The sequence below is a fragment of the Poecilia latipinna genome, unplaced genomic scaffold (assembly GCF_001443285.1).
Source record: "Poecilia latipinna isolate Pla-1442-1.1 unplaced genomic scaffold, P_latipinna-1.0 Scaffold684, whole genome shotgun sequence".
Lineage (NCBI taxonomy): Eukaryota > Metazoa > Chordata > Actinopteri > Cyprinodontiformes > Poeciliidae > Poecilia > Poecilia latipinna.
The window spans coordinates 265411-287837 of NW_015113300.1; the positions used below are offsets into that span (position 1 = coordinate 265411).

At 39.7% G+C, this 22427-nt stretch overlaps 2 protein-coding genes across 3 annotated transcripts; both read right to left on the reverse strand.

The window, feature by feature from the left end:
* Positions 1-1090: 1090 nt before the first annotated feature.
* tmcc2 (transmembrane and coiled-coil domain family 2) lies at positions 1091-13045 on the reverse strand. Of its 2 annotated transcripts, XM_015044640.1 has the most exons (6): positions 12948-13032; positions 8392-8577; positions 7093-7494; positions 5890-6518; positions 4292-4427; positions 1091-2144 (listed from the first exon to the last, which is right to left on the reverse strand). In XM_015044640.1, exons 2-6 carry the CDS (start codon positions 8428-8430, stop codon positions 1845-1847), a joined length of 1506 nt encoding a protein of 501 aa, XP_014900126.1. In that variant the 5' UTR covers positions 8431-8577; positions 12948-13032; the 3' UTR covers positions 1091-1844. The 2 variants fall into 2 exon arrangements, with proteins under 2 accessions (XP_014900126.1, XP_014900127.1); XM_015044641.1 differs by lacking the exon at positions 8392-8577 and having other exon boundaries at positions 12948-13045.
* A 6441-nt stretch (positions 13046-19486) lies between these two features.
* Positions 19487-21737, reverse strand: cdkn1a (cyclin dependent kinase inhibitor 1A). The gene is made up of 3 exons (XM_015044646.1): positions 21591-21737; positions 20963-21386; positions 19487-20457 (listed from the first exon to the last, which is right to left on the reverse strand). Exons 1-3 carry the CDS (start codon positions 21720-21722, stop codon positions 20402-20404), a joined length of 612 nt encoding a protein of 203 aa, XP_014900132.1. The 5' UTR covers positions 21723-21737; the 3' UTR covers positions 19487-20401.
* Positions 21738-22427: the final 690 nt, after the last annotated feature.

Sequence of the window (22427 nt, forward strand, 5' to 3'; positions counted from 1 at the left end):
TGTTTGTTTTTGTTTTTTTTTGCTTTTTTTTCTACTCTGCTGTTTCTATCGAGGTCTTTAGAATTTGCTAGGTAATCAAGAAAACTGTTGTTTGATACGAGTCAAATGCAAAACACATTTGTGAACTCTGTGAAAGTTGGAACAATCTAAATGACGATGAATGTCTTACTTGATAGCGGTCAGTTGTGGCCATGCCACTGGCTCTGATCTCCTTGAGTTCTGTCTTGTACTGTAAGAATACCTGTCATAAATGTATTGTTCGTAAGGGTTTTGCCTGACAGTAATTATTAAAAAGACGACAAACACATCTGAATGTTTTTATTTTCCCCCTTTCTTCTTGTTTTTAGCAGAGTTGATGGTTTAAACCCGGGTGATGTTTGTGCTTTCGACATATCTGAATCACACAAGTAGGTCATCAGCAGGACTCCTGACTGCTTGCTGAGGAGATAATTCGGCCGTCCAATGCAGGTGCACAGGACTAAAGACGCATGGAAAGGTTGACACGCCTGATCTGCACACCAGTGAAGTTCTAATCTGTAAACAAATTCAGTCAAACGCTGAGAAATCTGATCTTTTTCTCGTCAAAACTAAGATCAGTATATAAATGCATCAACAAAATGACCTTTTGATGCACTTCGAGTTTGTTCAACATCAGAAAGACCAGAAGATTTTTATTTTATCCTCATGCAAAAGTTAAAGGTGGGTGAACTTGCTTCTTTTTTTTTCTCCCCCACTTTCACCATTACTTAATCCTGTGCAAAACATTGCTGGAGCATCAGGAACAGAGACACGATTTGTAAAAACAGGACATGATTTTGGGATTTTAAGATTATCGTCAGTCTGACTGGTTTGCTGTCAAAGAAGTATAATCAGATTTATTGTAAAAACTAAAGATTTTTGTCAGTGTTTCATGTATTTAAGTTTTGCACTAAAGATGCACATCATGGGTTTGGTTCAGAGATCCTCTGCATCTGGACTGGGTGAGTGGCTATTTGAGCTTAATGGTAGATTTGTCAAAAACAAACAAAAAAAAAAGCCATTAGTTTCAGCTTAAACATCTCTTTGTACCGTAAAAATGTATCAAGCATAGTCTCATATATGAAATCATTTTATTAATCGTTTAATAAAACAGCAATATTTGTTTTTGCAAACTGGATATAAACGTTGACATGCCAGGTAATTTGACACCGTGGGTAGCTGTAGGTCTACACTGTTAGTATTTGTGTACAGAATCAATTATTTCATTCAGCGTTGTGAGTTTTAGCAGGTTCAGCTGTAACCCTCCCCGCCTTCATCGAAAAAAAAAAAAAGCCCAATAGCACTGCAGTAACACCAGAACAGGATGTGAAAGAAAAACACGAGAATGACTGAGTGGAGAAACGACATATCTGCACTTTTGTTTCCGACAACAGAACTGGCAGAAAAGACATTTATTCGTCATTGATGAGATGCTAACTCATGCCAGCTGGATGCATCAGAGTGCACATATGAGAACATGCATGAGAGCACGTAACATTCATGGAAAAAAACATCTTGGTTTCAAACATATGCTGCAGCTTCAACATGAAGATTTACAGTCAGCGCAAGTCGATCCTCTGTGTCTCTTAAATGGTTAGAAAATCAGATTTCTTACAGGAAACTCACTTTTTTTGGTGATAGCAATGGGATTAATGGTCTGTCATCCACACCTGAATATTTGAATGGAGCGAGGTGCTGTCTTTATTTAACTGGAGAGCCGTAAAGTTCTACCTCAAATGTACCAAGCCCAATAAGTTTCTCTCCGGCTCCTTCTGATGAAGCTTCTTTGTGTCTCCTGGCTCTCGTCCTTCCTTTAAATCCAGGTTTTAGCTGGGCAACAACCACAACTCCACAAAATCCCACTGCTTCCACAGGATGAACAGCAGCAAGGCCAGCAGGACGGTGGCGGCCACGCGCGCCCGGGTCTTCATCAGCGGGGTGATGAAGTTGGCCAAAGTGGAGACGAAGACCAGGAGCACGGCCATGAGAGCCAGGATGACGTTGATGAGCTTCCCCAGGAGAGCCCGGGCGTTGGCGTTCTCCACTCCCTCCAGCTGAACCACCTGCTGCTGCTGCTGCTGCAGCTCCAGCTTGGTGATGCGGGTCAAGCACGACTCCACGGCTTCCTGCACAGCACAGGCCCAGAAAACAAGGAGGAACGACCAGGTGAGCCAGCCTCACTGTGAATGATCGTTTTTATTTCAAACATTAACTACTAACTTTCCCTTTCTTCATTTTTGATGGTGTGATTTTTACAGATGTTCACACAAAATGGAAAACTTACATCTAGAAGAGATCAGATTTATTTTTCGCATAAAAGATTTAAATTTGTGCCTATAAGCACTCTCTTTGTTTCCTGTCCCTTCTCATGTAAACTCAGGAGAGACATTAAGAACTGGTTGTCACTGAAAACTGAGGACGTCCTGGATGTTACCATCACTCATATACTATACACGACCTTCATAGCAAATATCTGATGTGGTAAACATTGTTTTCTTGCTTGCTAAAATTACTATATGCTGCTATAGCTGGAGAGGTTCTACCACTTGTTTTGATTTTTTAAAATCAGTTTTAGACTTTATTACTCCTCACTGAAATATTTGAAATCTGTATATGCAAAAACAAAACAAACAAAAAAAAAAAACAGCCATTATTTGCCTTACTGTTATGTGCTTGTCTTATACAGTCTTAAACCCATCATGGTTTCTTTTCCCCCTACCCTGTACTTCAACGATTCATTGTATAATTAATTTAAAAAAAAAAAAAAAAAAGAGAGAGAGAAAGAGAGAGAGAGAGAGAGAGAGAGAGAGAGAGAGAGAGACCGCTGGTTAGCTGTAGTTGTCACGCCAGGCCACTAAATGGCGCTGTGATTTTAGATCGTCATCGAACCCCCACGCGCTTTTGAAGGTTAGCTTAGCTTTCATATTAGCTTCATAGTAAACGGTAACCATTCTTCGTCTCCCATGAACGGAGTGCTCATGTAACACATGTATTCATTATCAGAAATGTGCAAAACTGAACATGTAAAGTAGCACAATGACATCCACGACTGTTTTTGTCTTCCCGCGCATGCGTAGCTTAAATCTTGAAGCCGTTCTTTCTGGGCATGCGCGCTTTCACATCTGTGAAGTACTTCACATCTCAGAAAAGTTTCATGAAGTGTTGGTTTGAGAGATGTTACGGTATTTATGAAAATGGAAGCTTAATTCCCTTCCCATTAAAGGTCATTTATTCATCAATTTCTAGCCAAATCTATTTAAAGTTGCTGGATCATCAAAAAAGTGCAGCACAGATGGATGTCAAAAAGAACAGTCAGATTTTATCTTCAGAGAAAGAAGAGGAGCAGATGCAGAAATTCCTCCTCGCCCAACAAACCATTAAGATAAAGCATTCTGAATACAATTGCTGACGTTAAAAGTATGCACGATTAATCATTCAGATGTCATAATAACGCAACTTGTAAATAAAACAAAACAGGCACTTAAATAAATAAATCATAAGGTACAAAGTGGATACATTAGTGAGTCAACATCTAAGTTAGCAAATAAGCACAGAAGTAAGTCAGTAAGTAAATATACTTACTAATGTTAGCATATCAATTATTAAGCGAGGATGCTAATAAAAATTAAAGAAGCAAGGAGGGTAAGTAACTAAATCGGTGGGTAAATATATATGTATGCAAGTGAGTTACCTGGTAAGAAAGGAAGCAATTAAAGTATGTAAGTAAATAATTATGTAGGTTGAAAAAAGTTAATAAGTTACTGAGTAAGTAATAAGTGAGTTGGTAAATAAAATATAGTTAAGTTAGTCAGTGAATATAAAAATGAACAAATATAGAAGTAAACAATTAAATCAGTCAATAAGTAGATAACTAAATATGTAAGCCAAAGAGTTTGAATAAATGTAAGTCAGTGAAACAATATGTTTGTAAGTGAGTAAATAATTATATTGTAAGTAAATACTGTATGGCTTATGTAAGCTATTAAATGTCTACAAAGAAGTACATACACATGTAAATAAGTGAATAAGTAAATATGAAAGTAAATAAGTAAGTAAGGCAAAAAGTGAATGAGTTTATGAGTAAAAATGCTTCTGGTAGTAAGTCAATCCTGAATTCAATCAGTACATCAGTAATTATGTAGGCAGTAAATAATTAACTACCTAAGTAGAAAAGGTAAATAAATAAGTAAATGAGTGGATAAGAAAGTCAATAATCAAGTTGATAAGTAACTAAGAGTGTAAATAAACCTGCAGTCCTGGAGTCACTGTTTACCTGAATGTCTCTGGCTCTCTCGTAGGACTGGTAGGCGACCTTTTCCTCCATGCTGGCGAGTTCCTGCTTCAGGTTGGTCATCTCATTCTGGTGCAGCTCTGTTAGATCATTCAGCTGCTCCTCCAGCCTCTCATACCTGAACATACAACCCAAACCAACCCAGCAAAACAGAACAAAACGCTCGATTAGGACATCTACCCACAGCCGGACGTAATGTGTGTGTTGTATTGCTGGAATCCATATATATATATATATATATATATATATATATATATATATATATATATATATATATTTCTATTTTTCTATTTTATTTCTATATATATATATAATATATATATTATATATATATATATAATGACCTTTGACATTTCCTTTTATTACAATGACAATGAACATTGATGTTTATTTCTATTTTGATCTCCTAATCCCTGCAGTAATAACTCACTGGACAACAGAAGATGTATTAATCCTGACCTGAAAATAGACCCTTAGCAAGAGTCCTGCTCTCTCTGCGCTGCTCTCACACAGAAACATTCATGTTTAAGTCCAAGAACACGACAGAGTGGTTGGGTTTTAAAACATGCCCGTCTTCTGTAGAAAGAACAGGGAGGCTGCTCAGACAAACGTGATGTCAGTTTTGATGTTTGAGGTTTGTTTTATTATTGGGTAATCTGTTTTGGCTTTGTGAGGAGCTACGGCAGGCCATTATAAAAGAAAATTGGTTTATTTTGACTATCTGTAATTACATTCTATACATCTAAAAATGCATTTCAACTAGACACAATTACATTTGACCATCCTGAATGATAATTTAAATGATCTGCATTCATATTTGGACTAGTAAAAATAATAATAATCCAAGATATCTTCAATTACATTTTGACAAGTCAAAAAAACATTTCAATTGACGCCACTGGATTCATCATTTGAAGTGCCACACTTTCCTTATTACAATTCAAGACATGTTAAGTTTATGTAAGTTTAGCCTTTCAAATTACATTTTTAGATATCTCAATTAAAAATTGGGCTGCTTACAAGCTTTTCAAATGGCTCTGAAAAAGCTAAAAGTGAGACTTGCAACCCATTCTTGATATCTTGAATACTAATTCAAGATATCTGAAATAGAAAAGCAGTCTAATTAAAGATATCTTTAATTGATTTGGAGATATCTTAAAATGAATTTTGAAAGTCAAAATTGCAATTCCAGATATCTGCAACTTCATCTGCACTAGTCAAATCTATAATTATTTAAATTTAGTTTATGATTAGTTCAAATTTCATTGTTGATATATGAAATATGTGTTTCAGACAGTCAGATATCCTGATTAGAAACTTCAATACAGATTCATGGTAAATCTGATGTCATTTATATTATTCAGAATGAAATTAGAGATCTCTCAAATTGTTATTTTTGAGAGATAACAATAATTATACTTTATATCTCTAAAGTATAATTAGAGATATTTTCATTTGCTAATATATCAGATATTTAGAATTGAAGTGTGCTGAAGCTGATTTTATGCTAAGACGGCCTGCCGTAGAGACCGTCCTGCAGAACGGCAGCAAGAACATGGAGGGGATGAGTTTGTTTCTACCTGTATCTCTCTTCCTGCAGACACTGCGTCATGTAGGAGTAGTCGCTCTGCAGCTGGCCCTTCATGTCCTCGATGGCATCCTCCATGTGCGTCTGGCTGGCCTTGATCTCCTGCAGCCCCTCCAGCAGGGAGTCCCATGAGCTGTGCATGTGATGGTGGTGGTGGTGGTGTCCGTCCAGTCGGGGGCTCCCCATCGTCGGGCCCAGCATCCCCCCTACGACCACTCCTCCCGCTCCGGCCCCACCGGAGTTGCTGCCCGCTCCGGAGCCCGATGTGGCACTGGAGCACTCGTCGTCGCTGCCATACTTGGGGCTGGACACCAAAGTAGCGCTGCCGCTGAGAGCTCGGGGCGTTGGGGCGTCCTCAGAGTGTCCCCCGACTCCGTCCTCCAGTGTGTCCTTCAGGTGAGCAATATTATCCGCGCTGCCAAACTTGTTCCTTATCAGGCTGGCGAACTCCCTCGGCTTTGAGACCACGGCCGTGTGAGTGAGGGCCGAGACGCCACCTTTGACCCCCTCGACCACTCCGCCTCCAAACCCGCTTATCCCAGCACGAACGTTGGCCCCCACGTCCTTTAACCCCTGCTGCATGTCCCGCAGGACATCCTTGGGCTGCCGGGCCGGTCCGTTCTGCAGAGAGAGAAGAGAAGAGAAATCTTTTCTCTGATATCTTGACTCTCATTGCAACACACAGGTTGAGGTTTTAAAGAGGGAAAACAGCTCCCCCTCTCAGCTCCTTCAGACTAGCCAGCAGCAATTAGCAAACACCAGCTGGAACCGTGCATCTACTGAGCTCATTATACAAGATACTTCTCAAATACTGCTGGTAAAATCTGTTGAGAAACATTGTGATGACCTGCTGAAGGCTGAGATTCGAAAAGAGTGGGAGCTTCTTAAAGTCAAAATTAAATCAAAATTAATTTGATAACAATTTAAGGTAACATAATAATTTTATTGTTCTACAAAATTTAACTATGTGCCTGGAAAATACTACACAATACCCCTTCAAATTTTTCTGAATAATGTATAAGGTGTTTTCTTTGCTTTTTATTATCTATTTATATTACACATATGCTGTTGCAGGATGTCTTAATTTTTTCATAGAATGCATATTTGGACAGATGTGTCCTTATAAAGAATGCCTGAGTCAATGCCAGTCAGGAGCTAAAGCGAACAGCGCCACCGTTGGACCGGACCCGTGTACCTGCTCGATCTCCTTTAGCTTCTTGTGATAGTGCTCTAGCTTCTTGTGTAGATGTGCGATGGTCTGTGCTGACTTCTGGTTCTTCTTCTCGAACACCTGCTTGATCCTGGACGCCTGCTGTTTGTCTGCGTTGTGGGCCAGCTTCAGGTATTCGGCCACGTTGTCGTCGCGCGCCTCCTGCTCCACGCGGATCTGCTCTGTGACCTTCAGGATCTTCTGCTGGAGATGCTCCAGAGCGGCGCGCGTCCGCTGGGGCTCGCCGGTGCTCGCAGCCTCCGCGCCACCCACCGCCCCGGCCGCCGCTGCTGCTGCCGCCGATCCATCCGTGCTGATGTTACTGTCAGAGCCGCCATGGCTGGAGGTGGGGGGCAGACCTAAGGTTGCCACCTCACTCTTGTCCAGCTGTGGAGACAGAAGCAGAGGCTGTTGATTTCTCCAGCTGATCACAATGACGCCGCAAACGCCTCATCCCTCTCTGTTTATTGACTTGTACATAAAAATCATTAAATCTCTGCTCCTCCAGCCAGAATATGTTGGTTTTGAAGAAGCAGTCTCGTATTCTGGGAAGCATTTATTACCTTAGGTGAGATTTCAGATAACTTGACGTCTGCTGTGCTAATCTTATTACGCCTATTGATTGTCATCACTGGATTTATGGTCACTTTGTTGCACAAGTTCCATAAATCAGCAGAAACTGGCTCCTCATAAACATAAAGTGGGCCCATTTTAAATTTAATTAAGAAATCACAGTTAACCAGAATAATGGAGGTCAATCTGAGGGCTGAAAAACCCAAAAAATCTGTTGAAGTAGCAAATTCAAAGCCAAGGAAGTCGGTTAATAAGAAATATCTGTGCTGAAATATGATCACATGGTCATGGAAATGACATTTACAAATGAACATCCAAACATATCTGTGATATTCTGGAAACAGATTATTAATTTGTGCATTAAGTTAAAAAAAAAATAAAGAAGCAAAATCATCCTACAGATTTTGTTTTATGTAAGTGGAAGAAGTCTTAAAGAAAAAATATTTTCCTGCAGCTCCACAATCTCATGATGAAAAATCTAGAAAGTCACATGATCAATTTAACTTATGAAGAGGAATAAGTCAATTGTTGGTGTCACAGTCATCGGTTGCTCACAGTAAAGTAAATCAAAAAGTTCAACAAATGTAACTGTTTGATTTACTTTACTGTTTTAGGTACGTCCGACTTGTAGGAACTTTTAATTAAAAATATTTGTCTCGCTGTCTCATGGGGGTATAATTATGCCGTGACACAAAAGTCGATTAGTCTTACAAGCTCTTCAAAATTGGAAAGACAAGAACTCATGGGCATGCAGGTCAGGTTGCTGTGTGGATCAGGACGGAGGCATTTTTAAGATTTCACGTCTTCCTCTCCTCCAGCGAATCAAGCGGCTTCAATTTGATCCGAGTCTATTCTTATTGTTTAAGACTCACAAAACTGTCAAGGGCTGTGCAAACACTTTGAAAGAAAAAACATAAAACATATAAATCTTAGTGTCAGACAAAAACATTTTACACACAGCAGCTTTCAAACGATGACTTCATTCATTCAGGGTAGAAAAAGCGATTGAAAGTATAATTGTCTCCCTGGAAAACCATGAATCAGCCGTGACTCAACCCATCATCATGTTCAGGGTCACTTCAGTGTGATTACTGCCACATCTGTAGAGTTAACAAGATACTGAAACAGAACCTGCATGACGCCATGAAGTCTAGAGAAAACGACAATAGTGACCAAAACCACTCTTATGTCAAGTGGATTACAGAAAGAGAATGGTATGCTGAGCAAAAAGAAACACTGCCTCACATTTTTAGGATCTTCTGATCATCATTAAGATTTTTTTTTTTATATATTTTGTGGGCTGATAAGAGATAAAATGTATTTTAAAGAAGATGTGTGTTTCTAACACAGCATTTCAGAAAAACAGCATCAGACCAGCAGTTTAACTAAAATGTATTTTCTAGTATGCTTGAAATAAGACAAAACTAACAAGTTTTCAGCAAGATATAAGGGGTTGTTTTACGTAAATAAAGCCTTTGTATTAATGAAAAAGTCGCAGATTATTTCACTGATAATAAGGCATTTTGTCCATGTTAAAAGTGAAATAATCTGCCAATGGAAATATATATATTTTTTATCAATATTAGGTTATTATTGACCTAAAAGAAAGTACTATATCTTTCCCAAAAGCTGGTTTTAAGTTAGTTTTGTCTTACTGCAATTATAGCAAGATATTTTCATTAGAAATTAGAACAAAAATATTTGGTAAGACGTTGTGTTTTTGCAGTGTGATGATCTGGATTGTTGTGCTTCTTCAGGACCTGGATGACCTGATATCCTGACTGAACAATCCTGAACCAGAATATCTGGTCATGAGTTCCTGGTCCGAAGCTCAAGATCAAAAAACAATCTAAAGCACACCAGAAAGTTCACGTCTGAACGTCAAATTGCACAAAATCTAGGTTTTGTTGAGGCCTAGTAAAAGTCTGACCTACTGAGATTCATCAGATGGTTTGAAAACCCTCAAATGAGGATGAATTAAAACAATTTTGCAAACCAGAGTAGATAAAAAAAAAAAAAACTCCTCAACTCCTTGCCAGGGAAGTGTGGCAAAACCAATTATTAGGTGTGACAAAAAAGTGAATCGAAAAGAAGACAAATACTTTCTCACAGCAGAAATCGCTTAAGAAATGAAAAGCTGTGCTGCAAAAAATCCTGTCTGGACAAAATATCAGTTGCTCTCAAGATAAATGGACTCTGTAGCGTCCAGAACATCAATAGTGAGTGAATGAATTACAACACTAACGGGCAGAACTGCACTTTGAAGACTTTCAAGCATGTGTGGAGGCACTGATTTTTAAATGAACCATCAGATTGGGGCGTTAATGTTAACCAATCGTAAATCACTCAGCACCTGATCAGGACTTGTGAAAAACGTTCACAAGTCTGAAACTGATGCCGTAACAAACCGAGAAGCAGTGATTATGTTTGAAAAGACGCACTGTGAGCAGGATGCAAAAAGAAGGTAAACATGAGAACTGGAGCAAAGACTGGATTCATAAAAGGAAAGCTTTTCTATCAATATGGTATCATCTTGGAGTAAATGTTTGCATGAAGCAACATTTTTGTTCTAAATCCACCTGAAAACCCATTAATACTAAATATGGGAGTAAAAATCTGAAGGTTTTACCATCATCAACAGACCTCAGACGAGCCGTGTTATGCAAGATGACCTGAGAATCCCTGGGAACCAAAAGCTTTTTGCACGAAACCCGAATCGAGATCCTTTAAATTAAACCTGACGGATTCTAACCTGCCAATAAAATATGTAACGATTCACTCCGGCTGGCTTCAGAAGGAGCCCAGATATTGAGACGTAGACGTCTTTAGGTCGCTCTGCCTGGCTGAAAATTAGAACAAAATGCATTTTTATTTATTTTGTTTGCATTAAAAAATATAAAAGTTTAATTTATCTACCAGAGAAAAAGAAAATATAAAAATAATTATAGTTTTTTTTATGCTCAATTAAAAACATTTAAATAAAGAAATGCCTCCTTGTGTAATAATCTTAACTACATGAACCAGGATGACAGCAACATTTGACGCTGAGGTGACTGGTCTCATTAAGAAAGACTCATTTTTAGGCCAGAGCAAAATCCCTGAGCTCCTGAAATCAGTTTATTTCTGACCCCTGTTGTGCAGCTATAATTGATTTGGTGGAGGGATCAGGAAGTACACAGAGTGGCTATTATGCATTAATTAGTTGAAACATAACTGGACTGCTTTCCTCTCAGCACACACTCTGAACCTGAAGCAAAGGTGTAACTATATTTTTTTAAATGTGCATTTAAAAACACGCAGCTGCATGTCAGATAATACTGTGCAGATTAAAGGAGTTCCCCTCCTTACATATTTATTCTGTTCTTTCATTTTCGTCTCATATAAATGTTTTACATCATTGAACAAAATGTAATGTCAGAAAAAGTAATTTGAGTTTTTAAAGTGGAAAAAAAAAACTATCCAAACCAAGCAGGTCCTATGTGAATGAAATATTTATTCACTTTCATAAATTATGAATTTGCTTCAATTAAGCCAATGTTTTGGTTCAGTTTCACTGGCCACACCCAGTTCTGCAGAATCAAGAAACCACTGAAACAGCCTGTCTGACAGCAGAGATCTTAAAAAGCAACAAATCATTAATAATCTAAAAATAATGCAAGAGCAGATGACAAACAAACTCACCAAAAAGGTAACAAAACCATTTTGAAGGCTTTAAGGGAGCCAGTGAAAAATGTTTCCACGTTTGGAGGGAATCAGAAAACATGGCGAACGTCTCAGAAGATGCTGGCCAACCAAAATTACTCCAAGAGCAAATCAATGCCACCAAATCACAAAAAAGCTCAGAACAACATCTAAGGGTCACGATTCAACAAGAAGAACGAAACTGAGTAAAAATGGCCTCCATGGGGGAGTTTCAAGGCAAAAACAGCAGCCAAACAAAAATAATACAAAGACCCAGCTTGTATTTTATCAAGAAAAAAACATCCTCATATTCATCACAACCTTCCTGTTCCTCATCCATACGGCAGATCTGTTCAGTCTATTTTTATTCTATAATATAATTTATTTTACATTATATTTAGCATTCCTAATTATACTCTCTGAACAATTTGAAAACAGGTTTGTTTCAGTTTACTTTTTACATGTTCGACTAAGGTTGTCAGCGTTTTGTTGACAACCTGAGAGCTTCAGTAAACTGGAGAATAACGTTGTCTGTTTCACTCCTAAAGACACCGACTGAACAAATTAAAGTTGTCTTTAAATGTTGACCAATGCAGTCAAGTGCGCTACAATGTTACTGAGTTATCAGGTGCACGTATAATTTAGTATATTTATGTTTGTGTTTAAAAGAAATAAATACTGTGAGTCAGTTCAGCGCTGTTTTCCTGTATCAGATCGATATCGATCGATGCTAGACCTCAGGTATCTATGTCAGTATCAGAAGTGAAAAAAGTAGCTTTCCTAGCTAAGAGTGTAGGCTCATGTCACAAAAACAGCATTTTATAGTCGCTGTTTTGTCTGATATTAAAATGTCTGTGGAAGCAGCAGACATTTAAGGTAGAGCCTGTTTCAGAGCCCTGGATAAGTTCAGGCAGACATAAACCTAAAAACATTTCTTATTTAACGTGTGAGGAAATAATCCAAACAAACAATCAACCAATCATCGATCCATGAGGGGATTCCCAGCTCTGGCTTCTACATAGCGGCGATCTGCAGCTCAGTCGTGTCACAACACTAATCAGATGCTGCAAACATCTCACTGCGCTGTTTTGATATTTCTACTGCCTTTGGTTTATCTGTCTTAGCTTCCTGCGCTCTGTGGCTAGAGCGCAGGAAGGCGGGCAGTGTTTTCTTTTCCTTGAATCTAGGTTGCAATCTCACAGCAGCACCAGGGAGGAGAATAACAGATGACTGGACTCCCTGGTGATTAATCATGTCCTGATCTTCACTGAGAGAGTGAGATGCTTCTGCAGCAGCCAAGCTAGTGTAGTAGGAGGAGGTGGCGGTGGAGGGGCTGCCGTCCAGCCGGGTGTAAACAGACAACAGACTGGAAGAAAGCATCTAAAATGCATCGAGAGCGATGGATGGGTGGGTGGATGGATGAGGGATGCTGCTGGTGATGATGAGGGATGGGATGACAGCCGTCTGAAGCATGGAAGAAGACATGAGGGACGGGGCATGCCTGAGCCCTCTGGAGACACGGCGTGGACACGCGGGGGACGGTGACACACAAGCGGCACAGCAATAAATTAAATCAGAAACGTTACCATACTGCTTTAATCCAATTTTTGCAGTGCCATTGCAAGGCTGTCTTCCAGGCCCATCCTCTTCCTCCCTCCTTCCTCACCCCCCCCACCCACCCCCAGCTCAAATATAGTATCTTCACCCCCCTCTCCCCAGCCGCTTTCAGGCGGACTACCACCTCTCTGGATCCTACAGCTCCATTGTTGCAGCCATCGATATCTGCTGCCTCCCTCTCCCTCGCTCTGATCTATTTTCCTCCCTTTCTCTCCCTCAGAGGTTTTCCTCCGCCTCCCTCTGCCTCGCTTCCCTCTGTACCTCCGCTTCGATCCACATGCAAATGCTGTAGCCGTGCTGCCCTGTAATGGATGTGGGAGCTCGGGGACAGATGGATGGAGATGAATCTGGGCGGGGAGGGGGGATGGGAGAGCTCAGCGCAGGCGTGCAGGTGCTCCTGTGCGGCGGAGGCCAGCGAGGGGAAGGGAGGGAGCGCACTACAGCCGCCTTTAAACCCTCGGCAGACACACACACACACACACAGCCGGACGTGCTCCCAAAGTACACAGCGGTGACTCCCTTGTCTCCGCTAAAGACTGGAGGATTTGGTGTCACAACAGGAGGCTGTGGGAGTGACGCGCAGCTTCGTAAAGTTTCACCCGCCCAACTTCTTGATGTTTCTGTGCAGGTCGGTGTGTCAGCACAGAGGAAAACAAGTTTCATCACTGACTTGGAGAGCATTTCAGTCAGTGATGAAAGCAAAGCGAAACGAAAGAGAAGTCTCCTGAATAACAACAAATGTTTTCACGCCCTTTATCAGTTTGTTATGTTGGAGCAGGGACGTCCAAGCTTTTGGTCAAGTCAAAAATAACTCGTTTTGCAACATTTGTTACATTTTCAGCCAGTGCGTTTCGCGTTCACGCTACACTGTCAAACAAACAAAACAACAACAAAAACCCTAATTGAAAAACCTGTTCACCTCTTTTATCTGTGGTGGCGCTGCAGCAAGAGCCACTGAAGGAAACGACACAAAAACCTCCGAAGAAGACATGAGCGCAACTTCCTTCTTCATAAAATGTAAACAAAAGTCAGATTTTCTTGGTTGCAGGATTTCTCTTTTGTCTTTTGGGAAAAGACAACGAGCCATTTCTCCCGCTACTGCCAGACTCCTCGTTTTCTTTGGTTGTATTTACCCAGAATGCCCTGCGCCGTAGTTCACTTCCTGCTTTTGGAACGGTCTCTGGACCGCTTTCACTCAGCGTTCAAAAGGCATCAGAGATAATTTAAATTCATTTTTAGGCAGACCAGAGTTTGTCCACATCACAGTTCAATTTCTTTTCAGGCGGACTAAAAAGAAATACAAAGAAATGTTGCAATTTTTTAGATATTGATTGGGAAAAAAAATGAATGCAATTTAGCCAATTGTGAGCAATAAAATCAAGATTTAGGTTGCTCTTTCTTTGACAACTAAATTTATCCAAGTCTGATCAATTAATCAAAAGCAGAATGTTTGCAAAGTGAGGTTTTGCTTAAAAGTTGTACCTGCCAGAGAATGCTTAGTTAAAAACAAACACCTGGTTTCACTTTTTCTACTGTGAGAAAATTTTTATGTGTCTGTGATAATTTTGACCTAGAAATAGAAAATTATCATCTACATCAACCACCTGCACTGGGAGAGCAAATTGGTGTCATTATTAAACTGAAGTCGGAGGCCAAAAGCAGTCATTCCAGGGGCAGCAAATGGCCCCTGGACCGCACTTTGGACACCAATGTATCAGATCCAAAAGCATCAATGTGTTTTCTGGGATTTTGTGTGAAAGACCAATAGCATTGTTGGAAAGAAAATTAATCTTTGAATACAAATCCGAGATGTGTGGCACGGTTATCTATTTGACCCTCTTTACTCTGAAATCTCTAAATAAAATCCAAATGTGCCTCCAAATGTCTTTTGAAGTCACCTAAGTCAGTCGGTCTGTCTGTAATTTAATCTCTGAAGGCCTCAGCGGTTTCTTGGAGAATATTAGGGAAGAAACAGCATCATGAAAGAACACAGCAGAAGTTTAAAGCAGATTTAGGTTATAAAACAACATCCTCTTAATCCAAAATCTAAAACAGGAAGGCGTGGGGAGCAGCTTGAATCCGTCCGAATATAATACAGTGTCATATTATACAATTTATCTTCTTCGTTTTAAAGATAACAACCGTGTTTGCTTAAAATAATCTATTTGTTTTTTGTTTTTGTTTTTTATTGACATTGTGTGCATGTCGTCCAAAATGAGAACAGATGAAATGCAATACGGAGGTCACCAGTAGAGGGCGCATCGAGGCCATTTTTATTAGATAAGTTGCACCTTTAACCGCCTTCAGGGTTTTTCATTTATCTTAAAGGATTAGTTCAGATTTTTTTAAGTGGGGTTCTGTTAAGCAGTTATGAGCTTTCAATATCTTACCTGCAGCAGATGTTTTCTTTGATGTCTATCTTTGATGTCTATCTTTGATGTTTATCTTTGCATTTTCTCTTTTGGTGAAACAGAAATTTGTTGATCGGTAAATGGTGAACTGAAGAGGAGCCGAGACAAAACTAATTTCTATCTATTTTTAAACGTGTCAAAGTGATTTTTAAAACTATTTGAACTTTTATATGTCTGTTGACTTGGATATCAGTAGCTACAATGAGGGCAATGGATCGGTTTCCATTTATTATCAGCTGAATGTGGCTTAAGAAATGAAATGTAAATTATTTTTTAAAAGCTCTGCATATGCACTCTTCAGCTTGTAAACTAAAACCACAGAGTTTGAAAATCCTCTCTGCTTGGGGATTTCTTCTGAAAATGATTAGCAGCTCTACTGGCAGCAGATTCTGCATAATTTGCTTCTTTGAACATTTCAAGTAACGCTGCTGCTTCCTTTTACAATCAGTAGTAATTAATTTGTGCCTCAGATCCCTTTTTTCTCCCAGAGACAAGTTTCTCACTGCTCTGAGTTCTTCAAAAGGACAAAAAATGTCAAATCAAGTCCATGATTTCTGTGGGTTTTTAAACCTCGCCTCAACAAAAACACAACTAGATTAAAATTATACTCATTTCCTGAATAATGTTTAAGTTAACAAATGTTTTTTCATACATATTTTCGTACAGATGTGATTTGTTTTTATTTTTATTATACATTTTTACTGCAAATTACGCCACTTTTAGCTATACATTGAAGTCTGTGATAGGTCATGTGTTAATTCTTTTAAATTCCTTCTGTCAACCTACTGGGATCTACACATGAGAATTAGCCTCTGGCTAAATCTTGCATATTTATCTGACATATTCATGTTGATTAATACTAACTGTCCTTTTAATAAAATAAAATAAATTCAGAATCCAACATATTCAACACTAGTATTTATTATAAAACAAGGTAAAATGGTAAAACTGTGTGTGTAAACCCAAGAAGCCTCCATAATTCAGTGGAACCAGCTTTAGCAGCAGTAATTTAAATTTGTCTCTTTTTTTTCTCAAACCTTTTTGAGTCTCTAATGTTTCAGCTCACTGCTCTTCACAGCTTTGCTTCAGATCACGATTGCCTCACATTTTGACATCACGATTCTCACGGCTCACAGTTGACTCATGGCAGCAAGGGTCAGAGGTCGTGCGGCTGCAGATCATCAGCCCTCCGCCCTGACACTTGAGACGAGGTGTTTGGTTTTCAAATGTTGCTGTGAAGGACTTCGATCACTGAGATGCTTCGCTGCACGCTGCTCAGTCTCAGCTTGAGGTGAATTTGGAAACACTCCTAAACGTTTTCTCGCTGTAAAATTTATTTTTTGCTGCAGCAGGATGGACTTCAAGTAGTTTAAAGATGGCTTTATGTTTGTTTCTATATGATGTTTGTTCATCACTTTAAAAGCGCTTATAAATGAAGACGGCTCGGCTCGTGACTCTTGGGGAGCTGCAGCTGCTGATATCTTTGTTTCACACATCTGCAAGCGATCAGAAACTCCTAATGTGGTCAGATCTGCTCACGGTCATTTATCATAGTGAATTATTAAGATTTGGCTGCTGAAAGCCTCTGGAAGAAGCAAGGGTGTACTTAGTTTTTCCTATTCAGACTTATTTTTTTTAATTTATTGATTAAATAAATGTGAAATCTGCTGTGTGTTTTTTACACTTTGAGGTTAGATTTAAATGATTAGGAACTTGTTTAAACCAAATACTTTATAAAATGTGCTGATGCTTAAAATCCAGTTGGTAAAAAAGGGCGTACTTTCTTTTTACTATGACTGGAGAGTTAACCTTCAAATGTAGATAACACATTGTGCTTTACATGTCACAACCTAGTAGTTATAAATGATGAAAATGTGCTTTTCTTCTGCTCACATTGTTCTGAACTGTAAAAAGGCCCTCTAGCTATTTTGTATCCTTCAGCCGGTAAAATATGAAGGTCACAAGGTTACTTTGTGGGGTGAACGCTCTGAGGTTTGCCTTAAGCAACAATCTGACTTTGTTGATGAAGCACCGATGAGCCGCTTACTGCGTCAGTCAGAGAGGATAGATGTGACATGCAGAAACAGATCAATCACCATGTTGTTTTTCCAGAGGGAGGCTGCTGTCTTTTTGCTAAATCTAGGTGATGACATTTCTGTTCGACAGGCAGCACGGGTCACATTGAACATTTTGACATTTTGTTCCATGTAAAAGGAAACTGAAGGCCTCAGTGCTTTTGCTATCTTGGTCCTCCCACCTTTAAATTAAAAATTCCTACAAGGAACTCAATACTGCATGACACTATAGTACCTTTGTGAATAAATATATACCTGAGAGCTCCCGCTAAGCTGTAATCCCACACAGCTGAGGATGGCAAATGTAACCAAGTCCACACCAATGCCATCCACTCACTGGGTTTTGGATTTTAAATTTCTGCGCATTTGGACGTTTTGTCGTGTTACAAACTTAAACTTCAGTTAATTTCACAGTATTTTTGGTGTATAACTGTAAAGTGGAGGAAGTTGATACATAAAAATACATAAAAATCTGAAACCTTTTGACTGATCTTGGGAAAAAAAGAAAAGAAAAATAGAGTAAGTTCAGTCAGATGGGATGGAGAGTTTCTGTGGACAACAGTTTGTAAATCCTGCCACAATTTTTTATTACTAATGTAGGAAGGGCTGAAACGATTAATCGGATTAATTTGTGATTAATCAGTTATTGAATAATCAACTAATTTAGTAATGGATTAATTGTTGAATACAGTGGCTCTGAAGAAAAATAATTTGGTGAAATAAAACAGCAGCAGAGCAAATCTGGACAAAAATACATTTAGCATCCATTTTCTGAACACCCTTGTCCCTCAGTGGGGTCGGGAGGGGTGCTGGTGCCTATCTCCAGCTAACGTTCTGGGCGAGAGGCGGGGTACACCCTGGACAGGTCGCCAGTCTGTCGCAGGGCAACACAGACACACAACCATGCGCACACACAGGGGCAATTTAGACAGACCAATTAACCTAACAGTCATGTTTTTTGGACTGTGGGAGGAAACCGGAGTACCCGGAGAAAACCCACGCATGCACAGGGAGAACATGCAAACTCCATGCAGAAAGACCGGGGCCGGGAATCGAACCCAGAACCTTCTTGCTGCACGGCAACAGCTCTACCAACTGCGCCACTGTGCAGCCCTACATTTAGCATTTAAGATGAAAAACCTTTTTATCCTTTGCTTAAAATGATCAGGCAAAACAAATAAACACTAAAAGAATACTGTTATTGCATTTAGGCAATAAAATATTTTCTTATAGAAAAAGGGACTTGGATGTTTGCCGATTTGTATTTTTAAATATGGAATAAAATAAGTTTAAGTGGTTAAATGGAACCTCTGCAGAATCCGCCAATTAATCACCAGAATAATTGATCACTAAAATAATTGTTAGCTGCAGCCATAAAAGTGAACTTAGTTAGGAATATTAAAGCAAAGGGGAAGGACTATAATGACATGCCACACTTCTCAGATTTTAGTTAATTTTTATTTTTTAAAGAAAAATCTATGAAAACTATGTGTCGTTTTCTTTCTCTTTACACTCTTTGGTCCAGCAGATAAAGTTCTATTAAAACACCATGAAGTTTGCGATTATAACGGGTCAAACTGAACCAGAGGACTTTTGAAAGGTGCTGTAAATTAACAAAAAAAAAAACAAACAACTTGAGTAAAAGGAAAGACAAAGCCACTCAAATACATTTGAAACATTTATTCAGGTTAGGAAATGTCATAATTAAAAATCAAAACAGACACTTGGAATATCATCTTTCAATAAATAAAGGAATAGACATTGTTGCAGCTTTTGTTAAACAGAAACAATATATTTATAAGGTTTGTGCATAAGCGTCTACTAACAGAAGTGCATTCATTGTGTGTGGCAGTTTTTTGCCTGGGATTTGCAGTGGTGGACATTTCAAAGCTGTCAGTATGTAAAGGATTAGAATTACAGGCCCTTGTCTGCGACCCGTTCAGATTATCCATAGCAGCAGGATTTGCCAGAACAGAGATAAATGTCAGGAAAAAAAAATAAAAAAAGGAACACGCTTTGTTTGATGAAATGTGCTTTAGCTTGGCAAATAATACATTTGTGTTTCCAGGAACACTTTCTTATGATAGTCCTTTATGGAGCTTAAAAAATACCGAGAGGCACAGTAAAGGCTCTGGATGTGCAACACTGCAATGTTTTTCATTTAATGCTACTATGCTAAATAAAACTATATCTCTCAATCTGAGTTAGATTACAACATATATCCTACGAACAAGAACCAGAGGCTAATAACTGTTAAATTATCTGGGTTGATTTTTTTTTTTTTAAATGACAACTTTTACATACAGTAGAATGGATGGAAAAAAAACAGGGTGGCACTTCTGTCATTTGGCGTCTAAGCAAAGCTTCTGCATGTTCAAGAGATCAGAGCTTCTCAAGTATTTTCCTACAAAGTACAAGAAGTAGAAAACACAGTATAAAAAAACAACAACAGTGCATTTGAACAAAGGAGACTAAGTGCTTCCTCCTGGTCTTCAGCTTCTTCCTGCGAACCCAACAGCCTCAGCAACATCTCAAATCGCTCCATCCAGGTCTTCTTGTTTCCTTAGAGAGGTAGAGTTACCGTGAAGCTGAGGTTTTTGAAAGAGCCGAGGGATGGATGACCGCAGCAAATGTCAGTCTGCACTTTGGCGAGCCCTTGATCCAAATGAGTATAAATCCACTGATTCCAGGGATTACTGTTAATCTTTTCTGCTCAAATGCCCCCATCTTACCACCGACGGGGGGGGAAAAAAAACAAGCCAGCTCCCTCCTTTACTGACCCTAATTACCGTATACTGTAGCGTTGACGAGCAGCTGAGGTCCCCTCTGGGTTTTTTTTGTTTTGTTTACATGATTCATGGTTATAGTCTGTGTGATTCCTGAGTCAGGTGCAGCCCGTGTGGTTTCTTGGGAGCTTTGGCAGCGTTTCTGTGGATATCACTCCCCGGATTTCCTCGGCATCCACACAACTCGTCTCTTGGCCTGATAGAAATCTGTTGGGATAAAGACGACGATGTTCATCTCTCGCTGAACTAAAGCTGGGAAATCAATCAATGACAATCTGCATCGATAGATAATAATGCATCTGATGTACATGGAATATTCACTGTACTGCGCCCAGAACCAAACAGCATTCTGGGAGAAAAACTAGCCACTCGACCTCTCAAGGCCAGCCAAGTAAGATCGGTTGGTTACCTAGCAACCACCTGGTGAGTAACTTGTGGTTACCTAGCAACAACCTGCTGAGTAACTTGCCCAGCAGCAGTTTATGCTTCATAGCTGCTTAAAAGTAAAAAAATAAATAAAATACTAGTGTGGAGTGAAAACTGGATAAAGTGTCACAACACCAGTTTGGCAGCACTTTAGACATTTAAAACGAAAAACTAATCGATAATTACCTTTATCGACTGATGTGAAACGTTTATATCGTGATAAGTTTGTCAGCCATGTCTGACACCAACAACTATTAATTCTCTGCACTGATAGATAAGGACCAACCTGTGATGTTCGTCTGTTTCCTCTTCAGCGCAGCTTTGTCTCCCTTCTCCGGCGTTTTCTCCAGGTCCTCCAGGACCCACTTCTCTGGCGTCTGAGGGATGTTCTCCTTCTCCAACCTTGCTGGTTTGGTCTGAACAGCCCTTCTGGCCAGCCCCAGGCCCTCCGCCAGCACGCAGGACCTGTAGAGCAGTGGCACCCTGGTTTCTGGGATGCCCTCCCACTTGAAGTCGCTGCTCTCCAGGGGCTTGTCCGACTTGAAGTCAAAGCCCCATCGTTTGGACGCTTCTTCCAGGTCTTTGCGCAGCGCTGCCTGGTACTCCACCTGCAGCTGGTTTCGGTCCACAGGGCCGAACAGGTTCCTGCGGGCCCGTCTGTTCCCCCCTAGGGAGCTCAGCATCGGCTTGTGAGGAGCCATGATTCTGCACTGAAAATAAAACACAACAGGTCTCTGGTTAATTTTAAAAGCCACTGTCCTAAAGAAAGTTACAACTACTTGGATAATTTCTCAAAAACCCCTCTTTAAAGATGAACTCATCTATTTTAATGTAAAGTTGAATCCTTACACGAACAACCAATAAAAAATTAAAGTCATAGAGTTCACAAACAGAAAATGAGAGCCCAGACTCACCATCTTCCTGCCTTGTTTAACACCTCCTGTGTGAAGAAGCAGTCTGACTGCAGCGCTGCTTTTAACAAGGCAGGAAGCCGTCAGTGACTCACCGCCCCTCCCCTCTCTAGCTCTCGGTACATGCCTGGACATAATCTGGCGGACATGTAGGAACAAATCAACCGTGGTGTCTCAGCCGGCCACAAGGTGGCAGTGTAACGCCTTCCTGAGGTCAAACCTGTGCAAGGATCTGTTTTTGCGCAAATGGCTCTCCATACACAATGACCTACTGGAGCAGCGCTGACATAATTAACTCCACACTAATCAAGCAAAGAGCAAACAAGTTCCTACCAGTTCATACTATTTTTGCTTTCCAATAAATTAAAAATAAATCTTCCCCAGGCTACCGTGGCTTTCCAGTAACTGCATAGTGAGGGGCAATTATTGTAATGAAAAGGAAATAATTTGACATATCTGATGAGGCAGGTAACATCTTGCTATAAGAAGGAGGTGAAGGCATGTTAACTTCTGCAGCCTTAAAAAATGAATAGGATTTCATGCATTTTAATAGGTTTTGTGATTTAAAGGAGGTGTATTATGCAAAATTCACTTTTTGCACATTTTTCCATTTGGATCTCAACTGTTTAAAAAAAAAAAACATTCCAAGCGCTTAAAAAAAAAAAACTTCTTTTTTTTTTTTTTGCAAGGAGTTCATGTTTTTTGGTGTCTGGAAAATGAGTTGCTTCAAAAACCTCTCGATTATTAAGTCACAATCGACAGGCACTGCATCGTTACCCAGCAACCCCAGGACATTTGGTCAGCTGCTTTTACTGCTGTATGCAGTGCACAATGGCTGCT

What these genes read in the sequence shown, in the direction of transcription:
- cdkn1a (XM_015044646.1), bottom strand. Translation starts at nt 21,722, where the DNA reads ATGTCCAGGCATGTACCGAGAGCTAGAGAGGGGAGGGGCGGTGAGTCA. An exon ending in TTAAACAAGGCAGGAAGATG is followed by an intron (nt 21,387 to 21,590) that starts GTGAGTCTGGGC and finishes TTTTATTTTCAG; the next exon opens with TGCAGAATCATGGCTCCTCA. An exon ending in GAAACAGACGAACATCACAG is followed by an intron (nt 20,458 to 20,962) that starts GTTGGTCCTTAT and finishes TTATCCCAACAG; the next exon opens with ATTTCTATCAGGCCAAGAGA.
- tmcc2 (XM_015044640.1), bottom strand. Translation starts at nt 8,430, where the DNA reads ATGCCCATGAGTTCTTGTCTTTCCAATTTTGAAGAGCTT. An exon ending in AGCTAAAGGAGATCGAGCAG is followed by an intron (nt 6,519 to 7,092) that starts GTACACGGGTCC and finishes CTCTCTCTGCAG; the next exon opens with AACGGACCGGCCCGGCAGCC. An exon ending in CTGCAGGAAGAGAGATACAG is followed by an intron (nt 4,428 to 5,889) that starts GTAGAAACAAAC and finishes TTGTATGTTCAG; the next exon opens with GTATGAGAGGCTGGAGGAGC.